The 15000-nt window shown below is 39.2% G+C and overlaps 1 protein-coding gene across 5 annotated transcripts in view; it reads left to right on the top strand.

The window, feature by feature from the left end:
- The window catches only part of Ack (activated Cdc42 kinase), a 26685-nt gene that overhangs the window by 503 nt on the left and 11182 nt on the right, over positions 1 to 15000 (top strand). For 4 of the 5 annotated variants that reach the window (XM_043008520.2, XM_043008517.2, XM_043008519.2 and 1 more), the window contains exons 2-15: positions 3355 to 3464; positions 3632 to 3874; positions 4034 to 4123; positions 4467 to 4576; positions 4972 to 5081; positions 5787 to 5899; positions 6466 to 6604; positions 7638 to 7801; positions 8012 to 8169; positions 8314 to 8453; positions 9645 to 9764; positions 11426 to 11558; positions 11702 to 11868; positions 13662 to 15000. The exon at positions 13662 to 15000 is cut by the window's right edge and continues 964 nt beyond it. In XM_043008520.2, the coding sequence (XP_042864454.1) occupies positions 3355 to 3464; positions 3632 to 3874; positions 4034 to 4123; positions 4467 to 4576; positions 4972 to 5081; positions 5787 to 5899; positions 6466 to 6604; positions 7638 to 7801; positions 8012 to 8169; positions 8314 to 8453; positions 9645 to 9764; positions 11426 to 11558; positions 11702 to 11868; positions 13662 to 15000 (3136 nt within the window). The remainder of the gene's footprint in view (positions 1 to 3354; positions 3465 to 3631; positions 3875 to 4033; positions 4124 to 4466; positions 4577 to 4971; positions 5082 to 5786; positions 5900 to 6465; positions 6605 to 7637; positions 7802 to 8011; positions 8170 to 8313; positions 8454 to 9644; positions 9765 to 11425; positions 11559 to 11701; positions 11869 to 13661) is intronic. The other variant, XM_043008521.2, reaches the window with a different exon arrangement.

The raw sequence follows: 15000 nt of genomic DNA, 5'->3' as shown, positions 1-15000 counted from the left end.
ATTTTCTGTGTTAGCCTTTGGTTGTCAGGTGATTTTCAGCGACTACAGTTGAAGGAGGGGCAGAAAGGGCTTTTCTGCAACTCCTTCCCATTTTCCGGGATTTAACTGGATGTTCAAATGCTGTCCTTTCTTAAAGTGTACAGTACTTACATACTAAGAAGTATTTCTTAAAACATTGTGACAAAAGAATTTAAAGAGAATTTATTTGACTATTTGACTTGTATCATCTGAAGGGCAAGATGAATTAACCCATCCCCGACGGGGGAATTCTAGACTTGAAATGCCAGGGCGTTCGAATTATTAGGCCTAAATCAATTGAATGGCTGGCACAATACTGTGCCGCCCGGCCACTGGGCTTTTGAATGTGCGGTACACATGCTGTACCACCCGTCCTGTATGGGTTAAACCATACCCTTTGGAAAATGAAAGCCCTTCCAACATAGTAGTCTAAATTGATTAAGACTTACAACAAGGTAGTGGTAACTTAACAATGGCCTTCATATAGTACAAGTCAGTTATCCCTTCTGAGAAATAGAGGACCTGATATATTTTCTAGAATAGGACACCTGGTTTTGGAGAGCACCAAGGAAGGCATCTGCCATTGGAAGTTAATAGAAACCTTTGTCATAGTGTGGGGTGGGGGGGGGCAACTAATATTGAAATGGATATGATTTTCTTCTTCAGTATTTTATTTAGAATAGAATTCAGATTAATTTAATATTGTCATGGACTGACAGGTGTTTGTATGAAAAGGATAAAGAGTATTATACATTTGTCATATTGGGTTATATGGAGTAAAATGATTACATCTAGTAAATCGTTGAAAGTGAATGTCCTACAGTAAATATTCTGAAAACATCAACAAACTTGCACTCTGAATATTATTGGCAATATAGAGCCTGCACATCTCCATAACAATGAAGAGTCAATCTAAGATCTGTGTTGCTAGTAAGTACAATATATGATGGAGGTTCACTGGCCTTTACTGGAGAGTAAAACAATGAGGCATCACTTCATCTTTATGTCCTGGATATTGAACCCACTCTTTCCTCCTATGCAAATGTATGAAAGATTTATATATTCTTCTGTGATAGATGGAAGTGTGAAAAATGTACCTGTATTAATAATAATGCAGTGTTATAAGCTGCTATTTTTGTGTTTTAGCTCATATATTATGACAAATATAAGGAAATTAAACAGAAGAAAAAACAGAAAAATTACATATTATCAGTATTGAAAGTAATTCCATCTGTTCCTGCTGATTTTCTTAAGCTCATTTTTGCTTCTACTCTGATTTTACAATCAAATTCCTTCAACATAATTCATCTACATGAACAGTTCTCTTTTCTAATGTGTCCTCCCTTCAAATTCTGCCCCCTCACTTATTTACACCCCTCATACTAATACAAATTTAGACTCCGCCCTTGATTGTCCTGACAGCAGATGAACAACTCAGATTTAAGTTTAGACTTTTGCTTGACTTCGAGGTACCAACTCCTTCATCTTTCACCCTTGCTTTCTCTTGGCCCAACCATGGTTCCATCCCCATCCATTATCTCTCCTTCTTTTCCTTCTTCTTCTCCTTCTCCTCCTTCTCCTCCTACCCCCTCCTCCCCCTCCTCCTCCTCTGCCTCCTCCTCCTTCTCCTCCTACCCCCTCCTCCCCCTCCTCCTCCTCTGCCTCCTCCTCCTCTGCCTCCTCCTCCTCCTCCTCCTCTTCCTCCTCCTCCTCCTCCTCCTCCTCCTCCTCCTCCTCCCCCTCCTCCTCCCCCTCCCTCCCCCTCCTCCTCCCCCTCCTCCTCCCTCCTCCTCCTCCTCCTCCTCCTCCTCCTCCTCCTCCTCCTCCTCCTCCTCCTCCTCCTCCTCCTCCTCCTCCTCCTCCTCCCTCCTCCTCCTCCTCCTCCTCTCCTCCTCTTCCTCTTCCTCTTCCTCTCCCTCTTCCTCCTCCTCTTCCTCCTCCTCTTCCTCTTCCTCCTCCTCTCCTCCTCCTCCTCCTCCTCCGACTACGTAACTTCCTCCTCCTCCTCCTCCCGTTCTTTCTCCCCTTCCTCCTCCTCCTCCTCTCCCTCCTCCTCCTCCTCCTCCTCCTCCTCCTCCCTCCTCTCCTCCTCCCCTCCCTCCTCCTCTCCTCCCCTCCTCCTCCTCCTCTCCTCCCTCCCCTCCTCCCCTCCTCCTCCTCCTCCTCTCCTCCTCTCCTCCTCCTCCTCCTCCTCCTCCTCTCCTCCTCCTCCTCCTCCTCTCCTCCTCCTCCTCCCCTCCTCCTCCTCCTCCTCCTCCTCCTCCTCCTCCTCCTCGTCCTCCTAATCCTCCTTCTCCTCCTCCCTCCTCCTCCTCCTCTTCCTCTTCCTCCTTCTCTCCTCCTCCTCTCTCTCCTCCTTCTTCTCCTCCCTCTCCTTCTCCTCCTCCTCCTTCTTCTTCTCCTCCTCTTCTCCTTCCTCTTCCTCCTCTCCTCCTCTCCTCTCTCCTCCTCCTCCTCCTCCTCCTCCTCCTCTCCTCCTCCTCCTCCTCCTCCTCCTCCTCCTCCTCCTCCTCCTCCTCCTCCTCCTCCTCCTCCTCCCCTCCTCCTCCTCCTCCTCCTCTCCTCTCCTCCTCCTCCTCCTCCTCCTCCTCCTCCTCCTCCTCCTCCTCCTCCTCCTCCTCCTCCTCCTCCTCCTCCTCCTCCTTCTTTACCTATTCCTCCTCCTCCACATCCTTCTTTCCCTCCTGTCATACCCCCTCCTCAAGACCTCTACCAGTCACCACTAAAATAGATTTTTTAGTTTTGAGTTTTATTCCAGACTTTGATTGAGACTGCAAAATCACCTTGTTTCAGCTCCAACCTCTTAAATATAGATTATTTCTTGCATTTTACAGGCTGCCTTGTACTATTACAGATTACTATATACCCTTCATTCTTCATGCATTAATGCAAACAGAACATGCTAATGGCAGGCTTCTTCCTGATATAGATTACATTGCTTTCTCCCCATGACCCCCCAAAACATTATTGAGGCGAGCATGAATGCAAACCATGATGCTCTCTGGTGGTGACTGTGGCCCTTAAAACACAACTTATATCACACAGCAAAAATACTTTTCTCGTACCACTTCAACACTGAATTTTACAAGAACTCATTCTCCCTACGCATCCAATAATACTGCCATTCTCCATCAAGCTTAGGTAGAAATTCCAGGCTAGGAAATTAATAAGTAACAAAAAAGACAAATGGTGAAGTCCCTGGAAGATTGTATATTTTCATTAGGAACAAAGATTCCAAATTGCCAAGTATTCATATTCAGTATTCATATTTTCATGCTTTCTTACTTTCCCTCAGTCAACACAATTTTTAATTTTATAAAAAAATTTCTGATAAAGACTTCAAACTGATGGGTGATGTCGGAGAGGATGACTTGGAAGTTATACGCACAATTCTGGTGGAAGTACAGCTTGCACAGTTTTTCACCAGGATACGCGATGACCTGCAGGTAGGTTTCTTCAGTTTTACTTGTTTGTTCATTATAATTATATTTTTGTTTTATGATGCTTTTATGTACATTACATTTTTTGTGTAGACCTAAGGTACAATTTTTTTGTGATTAATATTTTTTGTTATGTATTCATGGTATTTTATGAACCATTTCTTTATAAACAGGTTACAAGACTAAGCCACTTTGAGTATGTTCATGCTGAAGACTTGGAGCGCATTGGTCTTGGCAAGCCTGCAGCCAGAAGATTGCTGGAGACTGTCAAGAAGAAGCGTGCCACAGCTTGGAGAAAAAATTTAGTGTCCAAAATCTTATCCACAAGTGGATCCCCATCAAGTAAACATAGATCGCCACCATCAAAGCCAAGTGACACATTGCCATCAAGCCTTACCTGTCTCATTCAAGAGAAGGTAATTAGACATATATACAATCACTACATGTTTCTTTGAAAATCTGGTCTATAGAAGTAGAATGTAATACATTTGGCTTGTTAGCTTTTCTTGAATTTTTTTTATGACCATTTTGTTTAATGTTTCTTGTCTCTTGACCCCTGCTACTCTTTCCTTTAGGACATTGTTCAAGGACGTAAGTTAGGTGATGGTAGCTTTGGTGTTGTAAGAAGTGGAGAATGGACCACATCAAATGGACAGATAAAAGAGGTAAGGGATACGAAAATTGATGTAAAATTAAATGATGGATAAGTGTTTATATCATTTTAACAATACATTAAACATAATATTAATCTTGTTAGTAGAATTTGAGATAAATGAAAGTTATGGTATATTTTTTGGTATTAATTTATATAAAGTTTGTATGTATTTCAAAACTGTTTTATACAGTTCTTCATCAAAAAGTGTAATGTTTCCCATAAATCACACAAGAAAGAGGATGAGATATCTTTTTGTACTTAAATATTTGGTGAATTGTCTTATATTGATTAGCAAAGTTTGTGAAAGATGCAGTGCCGGTGAGTGAATCTAATAAAGCCTTCGTAAATGTCAGGTTGCTGTCAAAATCCTGAAGCAGGATGTGATCCATGTTCCTGGTGCCCTTGACGACTTTATCCGTGAGGTTCAGGCAATGCATCAGCTGTCTCACCCTAACCTAATACAGTATGTTATAATTACTATTATTATCATATTTTTCCAATTATTCTTATAATACTTCTTTCAGTTAGTGTTGAGATAAAATTGATGTTGCTATAATTTGACAACTTTTCTCCTCCATTTTGGGAGGTTTATGTTAGAGATGTCATTCTCATATTTTGTTCAAATCTTTTTTCATTATTCTCATTACTTATTATTTGTTTGTGATTGAAAGGGGAAATTCACAAAAATATGGAGAATAACAAGGAAAAAATGTTATAATCCAATATTTGACCTTAGAAGTTATTAGAAAAGAAAAAAATCTAAACCAGTTTGCTGTGTCACTTCTGCCATCCTTGTTACCTTTCTCTTCCCCACACCCCCCACAATCCAGTACTCTTTATTTTTCCACCTTGTTCCAGATTGTTTGGGATAGTCCTTTCCAATCCCCTAATGATGGTGACGGAGATTGCCCCGCTCGGCTCCCTATTGGACCACCTTCGCAAACAGGCAGCACATGTTTCCATCACTAGTGAGTGGGTTAAGGAAACACCTCCTTATGTATTTTTGACATTATGGGCAATGTTGATTTGAATATTGTCAAGTATATATTTATTGGTTTATAACTATGTATTTTTGTATGTCTTTTTTTTTGTGGGTGTATATATATTTATTATTTATTATATATATTATATATTATATAACCTGTATTATTTCTATATGTATGATATATATTGTTTATTTGATATATTTAGTATATGTATATGTATGCGTATGTATATGCGTACACATACACACGCACACGCACGTGCACGCGCACGCGCACGCACACGCACACGCACGCGCACGCGCACGCACGCACACGCACACGCACACGCACACGCACACGCACACGCACACGCACACACACACACACACACACACACACACACACACACACACACACACACACACACACACACACACACACACACACACACACACACACACATACACACACACACACACACACACACACACACACACACACACACACACACACACACACACACACACACACACACACACACACACACACACACACACATACACACACACACACACACACACACACACTTGTACAAAAGCTTATATTGTATATATATTTGGTGATGATAGGAGATCAGATTGATGGGACAAGAGTTATTTGTTTCTGTTTTGGACATTATGTTGTTGAAGTTATGATTTATATTTTCAGATCTTTGTGATTACTCAGTACAAATAGCCAATGGTATGAAGTATTTAGAGAGTAAAAGATTTATTCACCGTGATCTTGCAGCAAGAAATGTGCTGTTGGCATCTTCTGACAAGGTAAATAATTTCATGTGTAAATGCATTGTGTTGCTGAATTAAATTGGCATAGATGGATATTATCTTTCTGAACCTTCCTGGTTTGTATATGTATTTGATTTCGGTCTTGTATATTTAATGTTATATTGACTATTGTACAACTTATTGAATGTTTCAAAAGATCACTCATTTTTATAAAAGCTTGCCAAATTTTTCCTGTTCCTAATAAGGATTGAGACTAGGTGTTAAATTGTTTGAATGTTCACTCTGCTCTGACATTTGATTTGATCTTTCTCAGTCCCTTGATGCTGCAGTTTCATTTTTTCCAGGCTTTTGATTTGATCTCTCTAGAAAATAAAGTTTGAGAAATAGCTATCTCTCATGTTATTTAGTTTAATTTAACATGATTCCTTCATAATAAAGCTAATAAGATTGCAGTAGATAATCTATTTGACCCATTAAACTTCATTTCATATCCATTTGGGAAGCAGGAATAAAAAAAAGACATTCTATTAAAGAAGAAACAAAGATAATGGACATACTTGTACTTTTTAATCAAATTTTTCTCATGTTCCTTTCCATCACAGTTAAAAATAGGAGACTTTGGTCTAATGAGAGCATTACCCCAGCAAGAAGACTGTTATGTCATGACAGAGCAGAAGAAGGTTCCTTTCCCATGGTGTGCACCAGAAAGCCTAAAATCTAAACAGTTTTCTCATGCTTCAGGTAAGCATATATTCATATGTGAAATATATGATGTACATTGTACATCATATATTTCATTTGTTTTTTCTTTTCTAAAGGTTTCTGTATATTCATCATATGAAACCGTGGAACATGTCTTTATGTATATTATAACTAAATTGTGAAAAGATAATAGTATGGTTTGTGGAGCATGAGGATAAGCTGGATTTGCGAAGCAGATGCTTCACCGGGCTTCTGTGCACTGAGGCGAGCCCGCCTGTGTCAGCGTATGCTGACTCGTGAGAGAATATGCCAACGCGTGTTGACTAGGTCCGAGCTTGGTCCCTACCCACTGTGCTGACCAGGCATGGCGGTGACCGCCAGGCGACAGTGGAAATTCACGGGCCTGGTCGGGGCTCAATCTGCCAAGTTTGTGGAGGGGGAATTAGAAGTAGGAAAGTAGGTGAGGGGGTGTTGACTGGATGAAAAATGCCGTGCTATACCAGAATCACTACTTTGCAATTCCTTCCATTCACAACAAAAAACAGGAAGGAATTGCAACTGTATGATTGGCTCAAAGAGAGCAAGGCCTACAAAGGAATGGTGGTATGGGATGGCACAGTGCGAGTGACAAGAAAACTTACCAGATATTATCATTTTTATTAGTGAACACCACATACGTATCATTCACAGTTAAAATGGTTCAGATTTTGACACATGGTATATAATCTTGATGAATAGGACTTAAGGTTTAACCCGTTCCCGACGGGGCCAATCCGGCTTAAATAGACCAAAGTTCCGGGACTCTTGAACGCATAAGCCTAACGCGTCGGGATTCTCGGCCGCACTGGCCGCGAGCCAGCGCTGCGCGCTGGCTCCTCCCGCACCCCAGGCTGGACAAAGTAACGCGTCCCCGTCGTGTAGCCCAAAAACCACTAGACGTGTTATCTTGTCATCCGTCGTTAACGGGTTAAGGGTATTGTATTGCGAAGAATGTTTATTTCAGATAAGCGCATGAGCCTGTGTATCACAAGTGCGAAAAACAAACGCTTACCGAATAATTTTTATGTTGTAGATGTGTGGATGTATGCTGTCACACTCTGGGAAACTTTCACCTTTGGTGAGGACCCATGGGTGGGCTTGAATGGACAACAAATCCTGAGGAAGATTGACCAGGAGGGAGAGCGGCTCATATGCCCACCAGCATGTCCCTCTAATTTGTATGATCTGATGTTGCAGGTAATGTCTTATCAATTATTTTTACGTGAGGAGAGACAATTGAATGGAATGAATAGATAAGGGTAGGAAATATGGCCAAAAAAAAAATTATTGTTAGATACCTATATGAAATTGAAAGGTTAGCTATTAATAACTAAAGGTTGAATATATATATATATCTACTGTATGTGGGTATTTATAAGTAACACCTAATTCATGCTTCCTTCTCAGTGCTGGTCCCATGACCCTGGTGAACGTCCAACCTTCTCCCAAATCTATGAACGCGTTGCAGGAATTATGCCAAATGTCATGAAGGCTCAGCAGCCATGGGATGAAGAGGGAAGACTGAAGGTGGAAGTTGGTGACCTCATTGCAGTGATAGATGGCATGTGAGTAAACATGTACTTATCTGAAGATTGATATATAACTAGTTTTATTTGTTTATTAATGTTTTGCTTATGAAAAGTACAGGTACCTGATATTGGAATAAATGATTTTTTATCTATATAATTTGTTATATGTTTGTTGTTTAGCCCTGAAAATTACTGGTGGAAAGGCCAGAATCAGAGAACTTTCCAAATTGGGGACTTTCCACGCTGTATAGGGGATCCTCAAAGAAGACTTGCCAATCAAGACATTAGCAAACCTCTTCGTAACTCCTTTATACACACAGGTATAGTAAAATAGATCTGATTTTACTCATAGAACTCTTTGTAATTCCTATATGCATACATGTAGATTAAAGTAAAAGTTTATCATGATCAGAAAGGAAACAAAGAATTAGAAGAATTGGTATGATAAAGTTTATGTTAAGGCGATACCTAACACCAGTTTTATTTTGCCAAAATTTGTTCGTCTCTACATTTGATAATTCTCAATAACTAATGAATTTCAGCTAGTAAGGAATTAATTATAATTATCATTATAAGCATGATCTACTCCACTGATAACAAAGATGACTAGTTAGCCTGTTAACACTGGGGAACAAGATATCACATCAAGTGGTGAAGGACCTGCTGCCGTGGATGAGATAATTTGTCATGGCTTTCTGTTTGGGCAGGACACAGGGTGATTGGGCACATAATGGTTGGCTGCAGCCAGAGCAGGCGAATAACCAGAGGCGTTAGGCTTATGTGCTTGAAATACCCTAGCGTTTAGACTAGTTGGAGTCAGAACAACCCTGTTGGCAATGGGTTGATAAACAGTATAAATGAAGACACAAATAGAAACACTGATGATTGAATCCTATGGCATGTATGCATGCCATTCGGTGTATAGGCTTGTTTTCTCATGTATACATGTCAGGTTAACCCGTTGATGACGGATTTCGTGATATCACATCATATGGTGATCACATCACTTGCTGCTGGAGGCACGATATCAAGTCATGGCTTTTTGTACAGCTGGCATGCCAGGTAAGCGTGTGCATAACGATTGGCTGCAGCCAGAGCTGGTGAATAACCCAAGCATTAGTTTTGCCTGCATTTAAATACCCGGCATTAACCCACACAGGACGGGTGGTACAGCATGTGTACCGCGCATTCAAAAGCCCAGTGGCCGGGCGGCACAGTATTGTGCCAGCCATTCAATTGATTTAGGCCTAATAATTCGAACGCCCCAGCATTTGGACATTCAAGGCTAGAATTCCCCCGTCGGGGATGGGTTAAGATTGGGGGGAGCCAAAAACGCCCCGGCATTATCGAGTTAAGAAAGAAAAGGGGAAATGAAAAGATAATCTTCATCCATAGACTTCTTTGTAACTTCTTCATACACTCAGGGATCCATAGACCAGCGACAAGAAAAGAATAACAGCTTTATTGATGATTGCATGTTATTGCTCCATTAACAAATATTGGTTTTGCAGGCCATGGTGGAGTTTCGGGTAAGACATGGGGGAGTCCAGCCTTTATTGATGACATGTATCTCAGAAATCCCATGGAGCCTCCAGATAAGCATGGGAAACCCATGTCTCCACGCAGAGTCAGTAAGTAAAGGATTGAGCAAGATCTTTGGTGTACAGTAAACAGAATAAGGGAGAATACAAAACAGTACTGGTAGTTGTTCAAAGCTAGAACATAAAATTCACATGGTATAGACCCAGCTTTCTTTGTAAACATGTGTTTTTTTATGTCAGTAGATGGGATTTAGAGTATGTGGAATATGTTCCTATGTCATGTGTAGTTTGTAGAGATATCTGTTATTTAGACATGTTTTATTACTTCACATATAGTTCTGATAACACTGGTAAGGTGAGAAGATGATACACTACACACAGTGGTAAATAATTTAGTTCTGTCTGAGAGATTCACCTCACTGATTACATATGTTGTTTTTCAAAAGTCACCAAACTTTTTAACTAGTTGGTTAGAGGGTATGGCTAGTATATCACTTTTATGTATGCACAACTTTTGCTTCCACATCCTTACCAAACATGACACTGCTTGGATAAATTTGCTTCTTACTCTTTTAACATAGTTTTTGATTTTGATAAAACTATTTTAGCAACCAGTGTAATAATGAAATTCTAGATAAAGAGAAGAGGAGAACAAGTAATGCTTTCCTTTTTTTTTTTTTTTACAGAAAATAGCTTGTTAGAAATGTAAAAATGATACTTAAAAAAAAGTCTGAGGGAAGATTTACAGAGTTTTTAATTTTAATAAATAGATTTCACTTGTATCTAAACAAGTGTTATAATTAGATATTGTTTATATTTCATTTATAACTTTTCATTTCTATATTTTATGTTATATCCTTACTTTTATTTTTTATTTGTATTTTCACAATAAAGGATACAATTTAATGTTTTCAATCACAGGTTTATGCTTATGTCCATAAATCTTTCTAAATCACATGCAGCAGGCCGCAGGTACAAGGATGAAAAACAGAGACAAAGGGTTGTTTTTGCAAAGGACACAGTGCAAAGACACTTGTTGATTATGGCAAATGATGGAAAACATTTGTTAGGTTTTATTCTGGTATTACATTTGATATGGTTGAAGTACCATGCAGCTGGTTTTGTTCTTCATTTTTTTTTTTAAATAATGCTGTGCACCTGGTTCCTTGTTATGTTGTCTTACATAAATCTGATTTTATATCACAAGGTCCTTTTCCCCTTTTTTAGTTATGTAGAAAATTATTTTATGTGGACACCAGAGAGTTAATGAGTTAGTATTGTTTTCATTGGAACAGGGCAAGAAGCATAGGATTGATTAGATGTTGCTCCTCCTTTTGAACTGCTCAGGTGACCGGTGAATGGATCTCATTAGTCTTATTGTGGGTATTTTTGATATAATTGTGCTTTCACAGATGTGTCAGGGGAAAGCTTGAATGTGGTTGTTCCTCATAGTGAAAAAAGGGGATGTAATGCCATTCTCTCCTTTGTATGGCTAAGTGGAGTGGTAATATTGGGTGCCTGGTTTTGGGCTCTCATAAGCTTTAAAAGATCTTTGGATGCATCATCTAAACAGCCTGAGCAAATAATTTGATATCTGTCTCAGCAAATGAATGACACTTACCCAAAGAAAAGTGTCCAACAAGGTTCTTAGGAATTGAAACTCCTGAACATTCTGAAGAAAGCAAAAGCCTAAAATGAGCCTCTGATAAGTAGCCGGCTGTGTTATTACTTAGCCTTTGGATATTTTTCAGAGCACCAATCTTTTCGTCTTAAGCAAGGGCAGCGTCGACAGTTTAACTACAACCGTCTGGTCAATGAAAAGTGGCCTGATGATGTTACAAAGGCACAGACTCTGAAATTAGATAAAAGATCATCACAAGGAAGGTTAGCAGACTTAGATGTGTCATTGATGATCTTGCTATATAGGAGGTGGACAGTGAATTCATAGTCTTAACTTCAGCACTCCTGATATTGAGGTTAGAAGATGAAGGAGAGAGAAAAAAAATACATGTTTATTCCCTCAACAGAGATGAGCTCTTGATAGATCTTTCGGAAAGTGGACGCCAAAGATCACATTCAGTTACGGATCTTAGAGTCAGCAGTTCGTCAGATTCTGGCCAGCATAGAGGCAGTGCGTCCTCCCTTATTGACTTGCCTATTCCACCTACTCCTGTGTATGGAAATGTCATCACAGGTGAGATTAGGGATCTTTATTTTGATTAATTTTGTTATTATTATTCCTACTTTCATCCTCACCTCAATCATCTTCGTCATTATTAGCAATACTATTGCCATTCCATCTCTTATGTCTTTTGATATGTTCATGTGACATTTCCACTTTGCATTAGAATCAATCACTATTATTGATTATACCAATGATGTCAGTGAAAATAGTTGTCATCATTATTGTCATTAATCAATTAAGATTAGTATTAATATTTTCATTATCAGTAGATTTAATATGTAGGCTTCCATTTTTTGTTATTGTACTAGTTTGATATTGCAATTATTCTTATAACCAATATTATAAAACCATTTTATGATTATTTATTGTGTTGTCTTTCTGTTGTTTGCTCTCCATTGACACTTTTTTCATCTATTCTTATACTAGTACTCTTTTATGCATTACTCTTTCACAAAGTTTAATTTGAAAACACTTTGGAATAAATTTAAAAGAAAAAATGATAGATAAGGACAACTTAAGTCATACAGATTACTCTTCTAAAGCCACAATAACACTTTTTCCTATGACTGGCATATTTGTATCATAAAATTAAAAAAGAACATAATACAATTCTTGCAAGCATAATGGAAAACCTTGTTGGCCAGGCAGTGTCTGAAATTTGCTACTCTTCTCTTTTATGTGGTTTTGTGCTTGTATATTAACTGTATTTTGTATATATTAGTATAATAGTATATTTGCCAATATTATTTTTTGTGTGCTTACATATTTGTGTGCATGTGCATGTACTTCTGTATATATATTTCTGAGGTTTAGTGTACATAAAGAATATTAGTGAACATAGATACTCAAATATTTTTTGTTTTGCTTTTGTATTTTGGTGAACTCAAGTTACCATGGATACCACATTGTATTATGGAATCACTGCATACATAATATTGAATTTATGGTTCTTTCCCTATTTTCCCATGAATGTAAGGTAGGTGGATCTTTTGATAATACTGTAGTTAGTTTAAAAAATTATTAATTTTGAAGCTACATTACAAATGATAGTATAATAACTTTAGTAGAGATACAGAAATAATGTGAAGATGCTTCAAGATGTAAAGAAAATTTGATCAGATCGTTATCTTTATTGTGACCCCCCCCCCATCTCCCAAAATGTAACAAGCTTTAGTGGTGCAGGTTATTTAACCTCCCAGGTGAGGCACATGCCAGGAAACTATTGTTATGTTTTCAAGTGTCATGATATATATATTGATCTGTAGATTAAAGAACAAACAAACTCTTTTTATGGATTGAATTAGATGAAATCAGTTGTTTAATTTTCTGGTGCACCACATCTGTGTTAGATCCAAAGATGACTTGATAAGTCTTGCTTGAAGTTCATTTCATAGATAAGAAACATTAAAGATTTAAGTTTAAAGCTGCCTTACAATTCAGGAGATATATGTCAACAACTAAAAGGGTGACATTGATATACAAAATAAACATAAGGTTAGTGACATTATGCCATTTATGTTGTAGGCATGTGGCCTAAGCAGGTTGAGGAAGATAACTAGACTTAGTATTAGTACTGTTGTTTGTAATTCTATGAGTGTACCTCACAAATATTGTAGTCCCAACTCTTACAGTCTTCCTTGCTCTCATGACCCATGAAGGTTATAGACCCACATTGGGTTACCTGGTACAGAGGGGTTAAACTGTTTACCATTTAGGGTTATGAATGTACCTTGTATGTTTCCAAGTATTTACTTCATGAGTAGCTTGTCTGGGATGTTGAAGTCTTCTAAACCCCTTTCCAGGTGCTCCAGTTGAGTTAGGCAGTGATCGCACATATGAAAATGTTAGTCACATGGCTGCTGCCATGGCTGGAAATGCTCAGCAACCCCTCAGAGTTCCCATCCGTCCCTCCCCAAGCCCTCCCGTCCATCAGCTACAAAAAAGACAACAACAGAAGCAGCAGCAGGAGAGCCAGCAGAACCAACTTTTTCAGAACAGGGCACAGACTTACGAGAATCAGCCCCAAGAATCACAGCAACATCAACAACAACTCCAACAACAACAGCAGCAACAACAACTGCAGCTACAACAGCAACAACAGCAACCTCACACTGGGGCACCACCTGTGCCTGCTATATATTCTAATTCTTTTGGTGCACAGGAAGAGCCCTATGATGACTTTGATGATGATTCTGATGAGTGGGATGATGATATTCAAAGTGTTGCTGATGACAGGTATTCTGCAGAAAACAATCTACATGACAGATATAGTGGTCAAGTCTTTAACCACAGCCATCCCACTACATCTGCCAGTCAAGTCAGTAGCACTTCAGTTGTGTGTGAGAACAGTGCTACTAATCAGTATTACCCCAATATGACTGAAGGACCAGATCCCTTTGACACTTCCCATATACGATGCTATGATGAACCGCCCTTAGAAATTCCTGATGCTCAGACTCCTCAACCAGATGCCAGTGGTAGAGGGGATTATAATGTTAGCAAGGCTCAGATTATGCAGAATGTTAAGCCTACTGCAAGTTCACCTGCTAGCACCCACAGTTCCCATGACCAAACCAAAAACACTTCAGGAAGTTCGTTAAATGCAAGTGATTGTTCATTTTCAGGCAGCTCTGTTGCTAGCTCACCCCTAGGAATCTCACAAGTGGCTTCCCCAAGCACAAGTGATTCTTCTGTTATGTCTGTGAGGCCCAGTATGCCTGCAGCCACTTCTTGTAACACAGAGGGAAATAATATGGTTGTCTCAACTGACATGTTTCCAATGATTCACAACAATTGTTTAAACATGCCAGGATCTTCCCATATCAGAAATGCTCACCAAGTGAACAACATCAGAGATTTAAATGCACAAATTAGTAATATGTGGATTTCATCCATTTCCCAGCCACAACCTGTTGTGCCTGTCACTTCTTCACCGGTAAATTCAACCCTCCAGAACAGACAAGAACATACTGTAATATCCCCCTCTGCTTCATCACCATGGGATAGAGGACAGAACCGACAGGTTGCTATTCTTCAGCCAACTGTTGCAAAACCTCCTTCAAATCAGCCAATTTTATCAACTCTTTCACCAATATCTAATCAACCTGGACAGCTTGCCTTACCTGCACCTCTCACCCCAAC

The sequence above is a fragment of the Penaeus japonicus genome, unplaced genomic scaffold, assembly GCF_977035675.1.
Source record: "Penaeus japonicus unplaced genomic scaffold, GWHDUDI00000001_assembly GWHDUDI00000013, whole genome shotgun sequence".
Classification (NCBI taxonomy): domain Eukaryota; kingdom Metazoa; phylum Arthropoda; class Malacostraca; order Decapoda; family Penaeidae; genus Penaeus; species Penaeus japonicus.
This window is presented reverse-complemented; position numbering and strand designations above follow the sequence as displayed.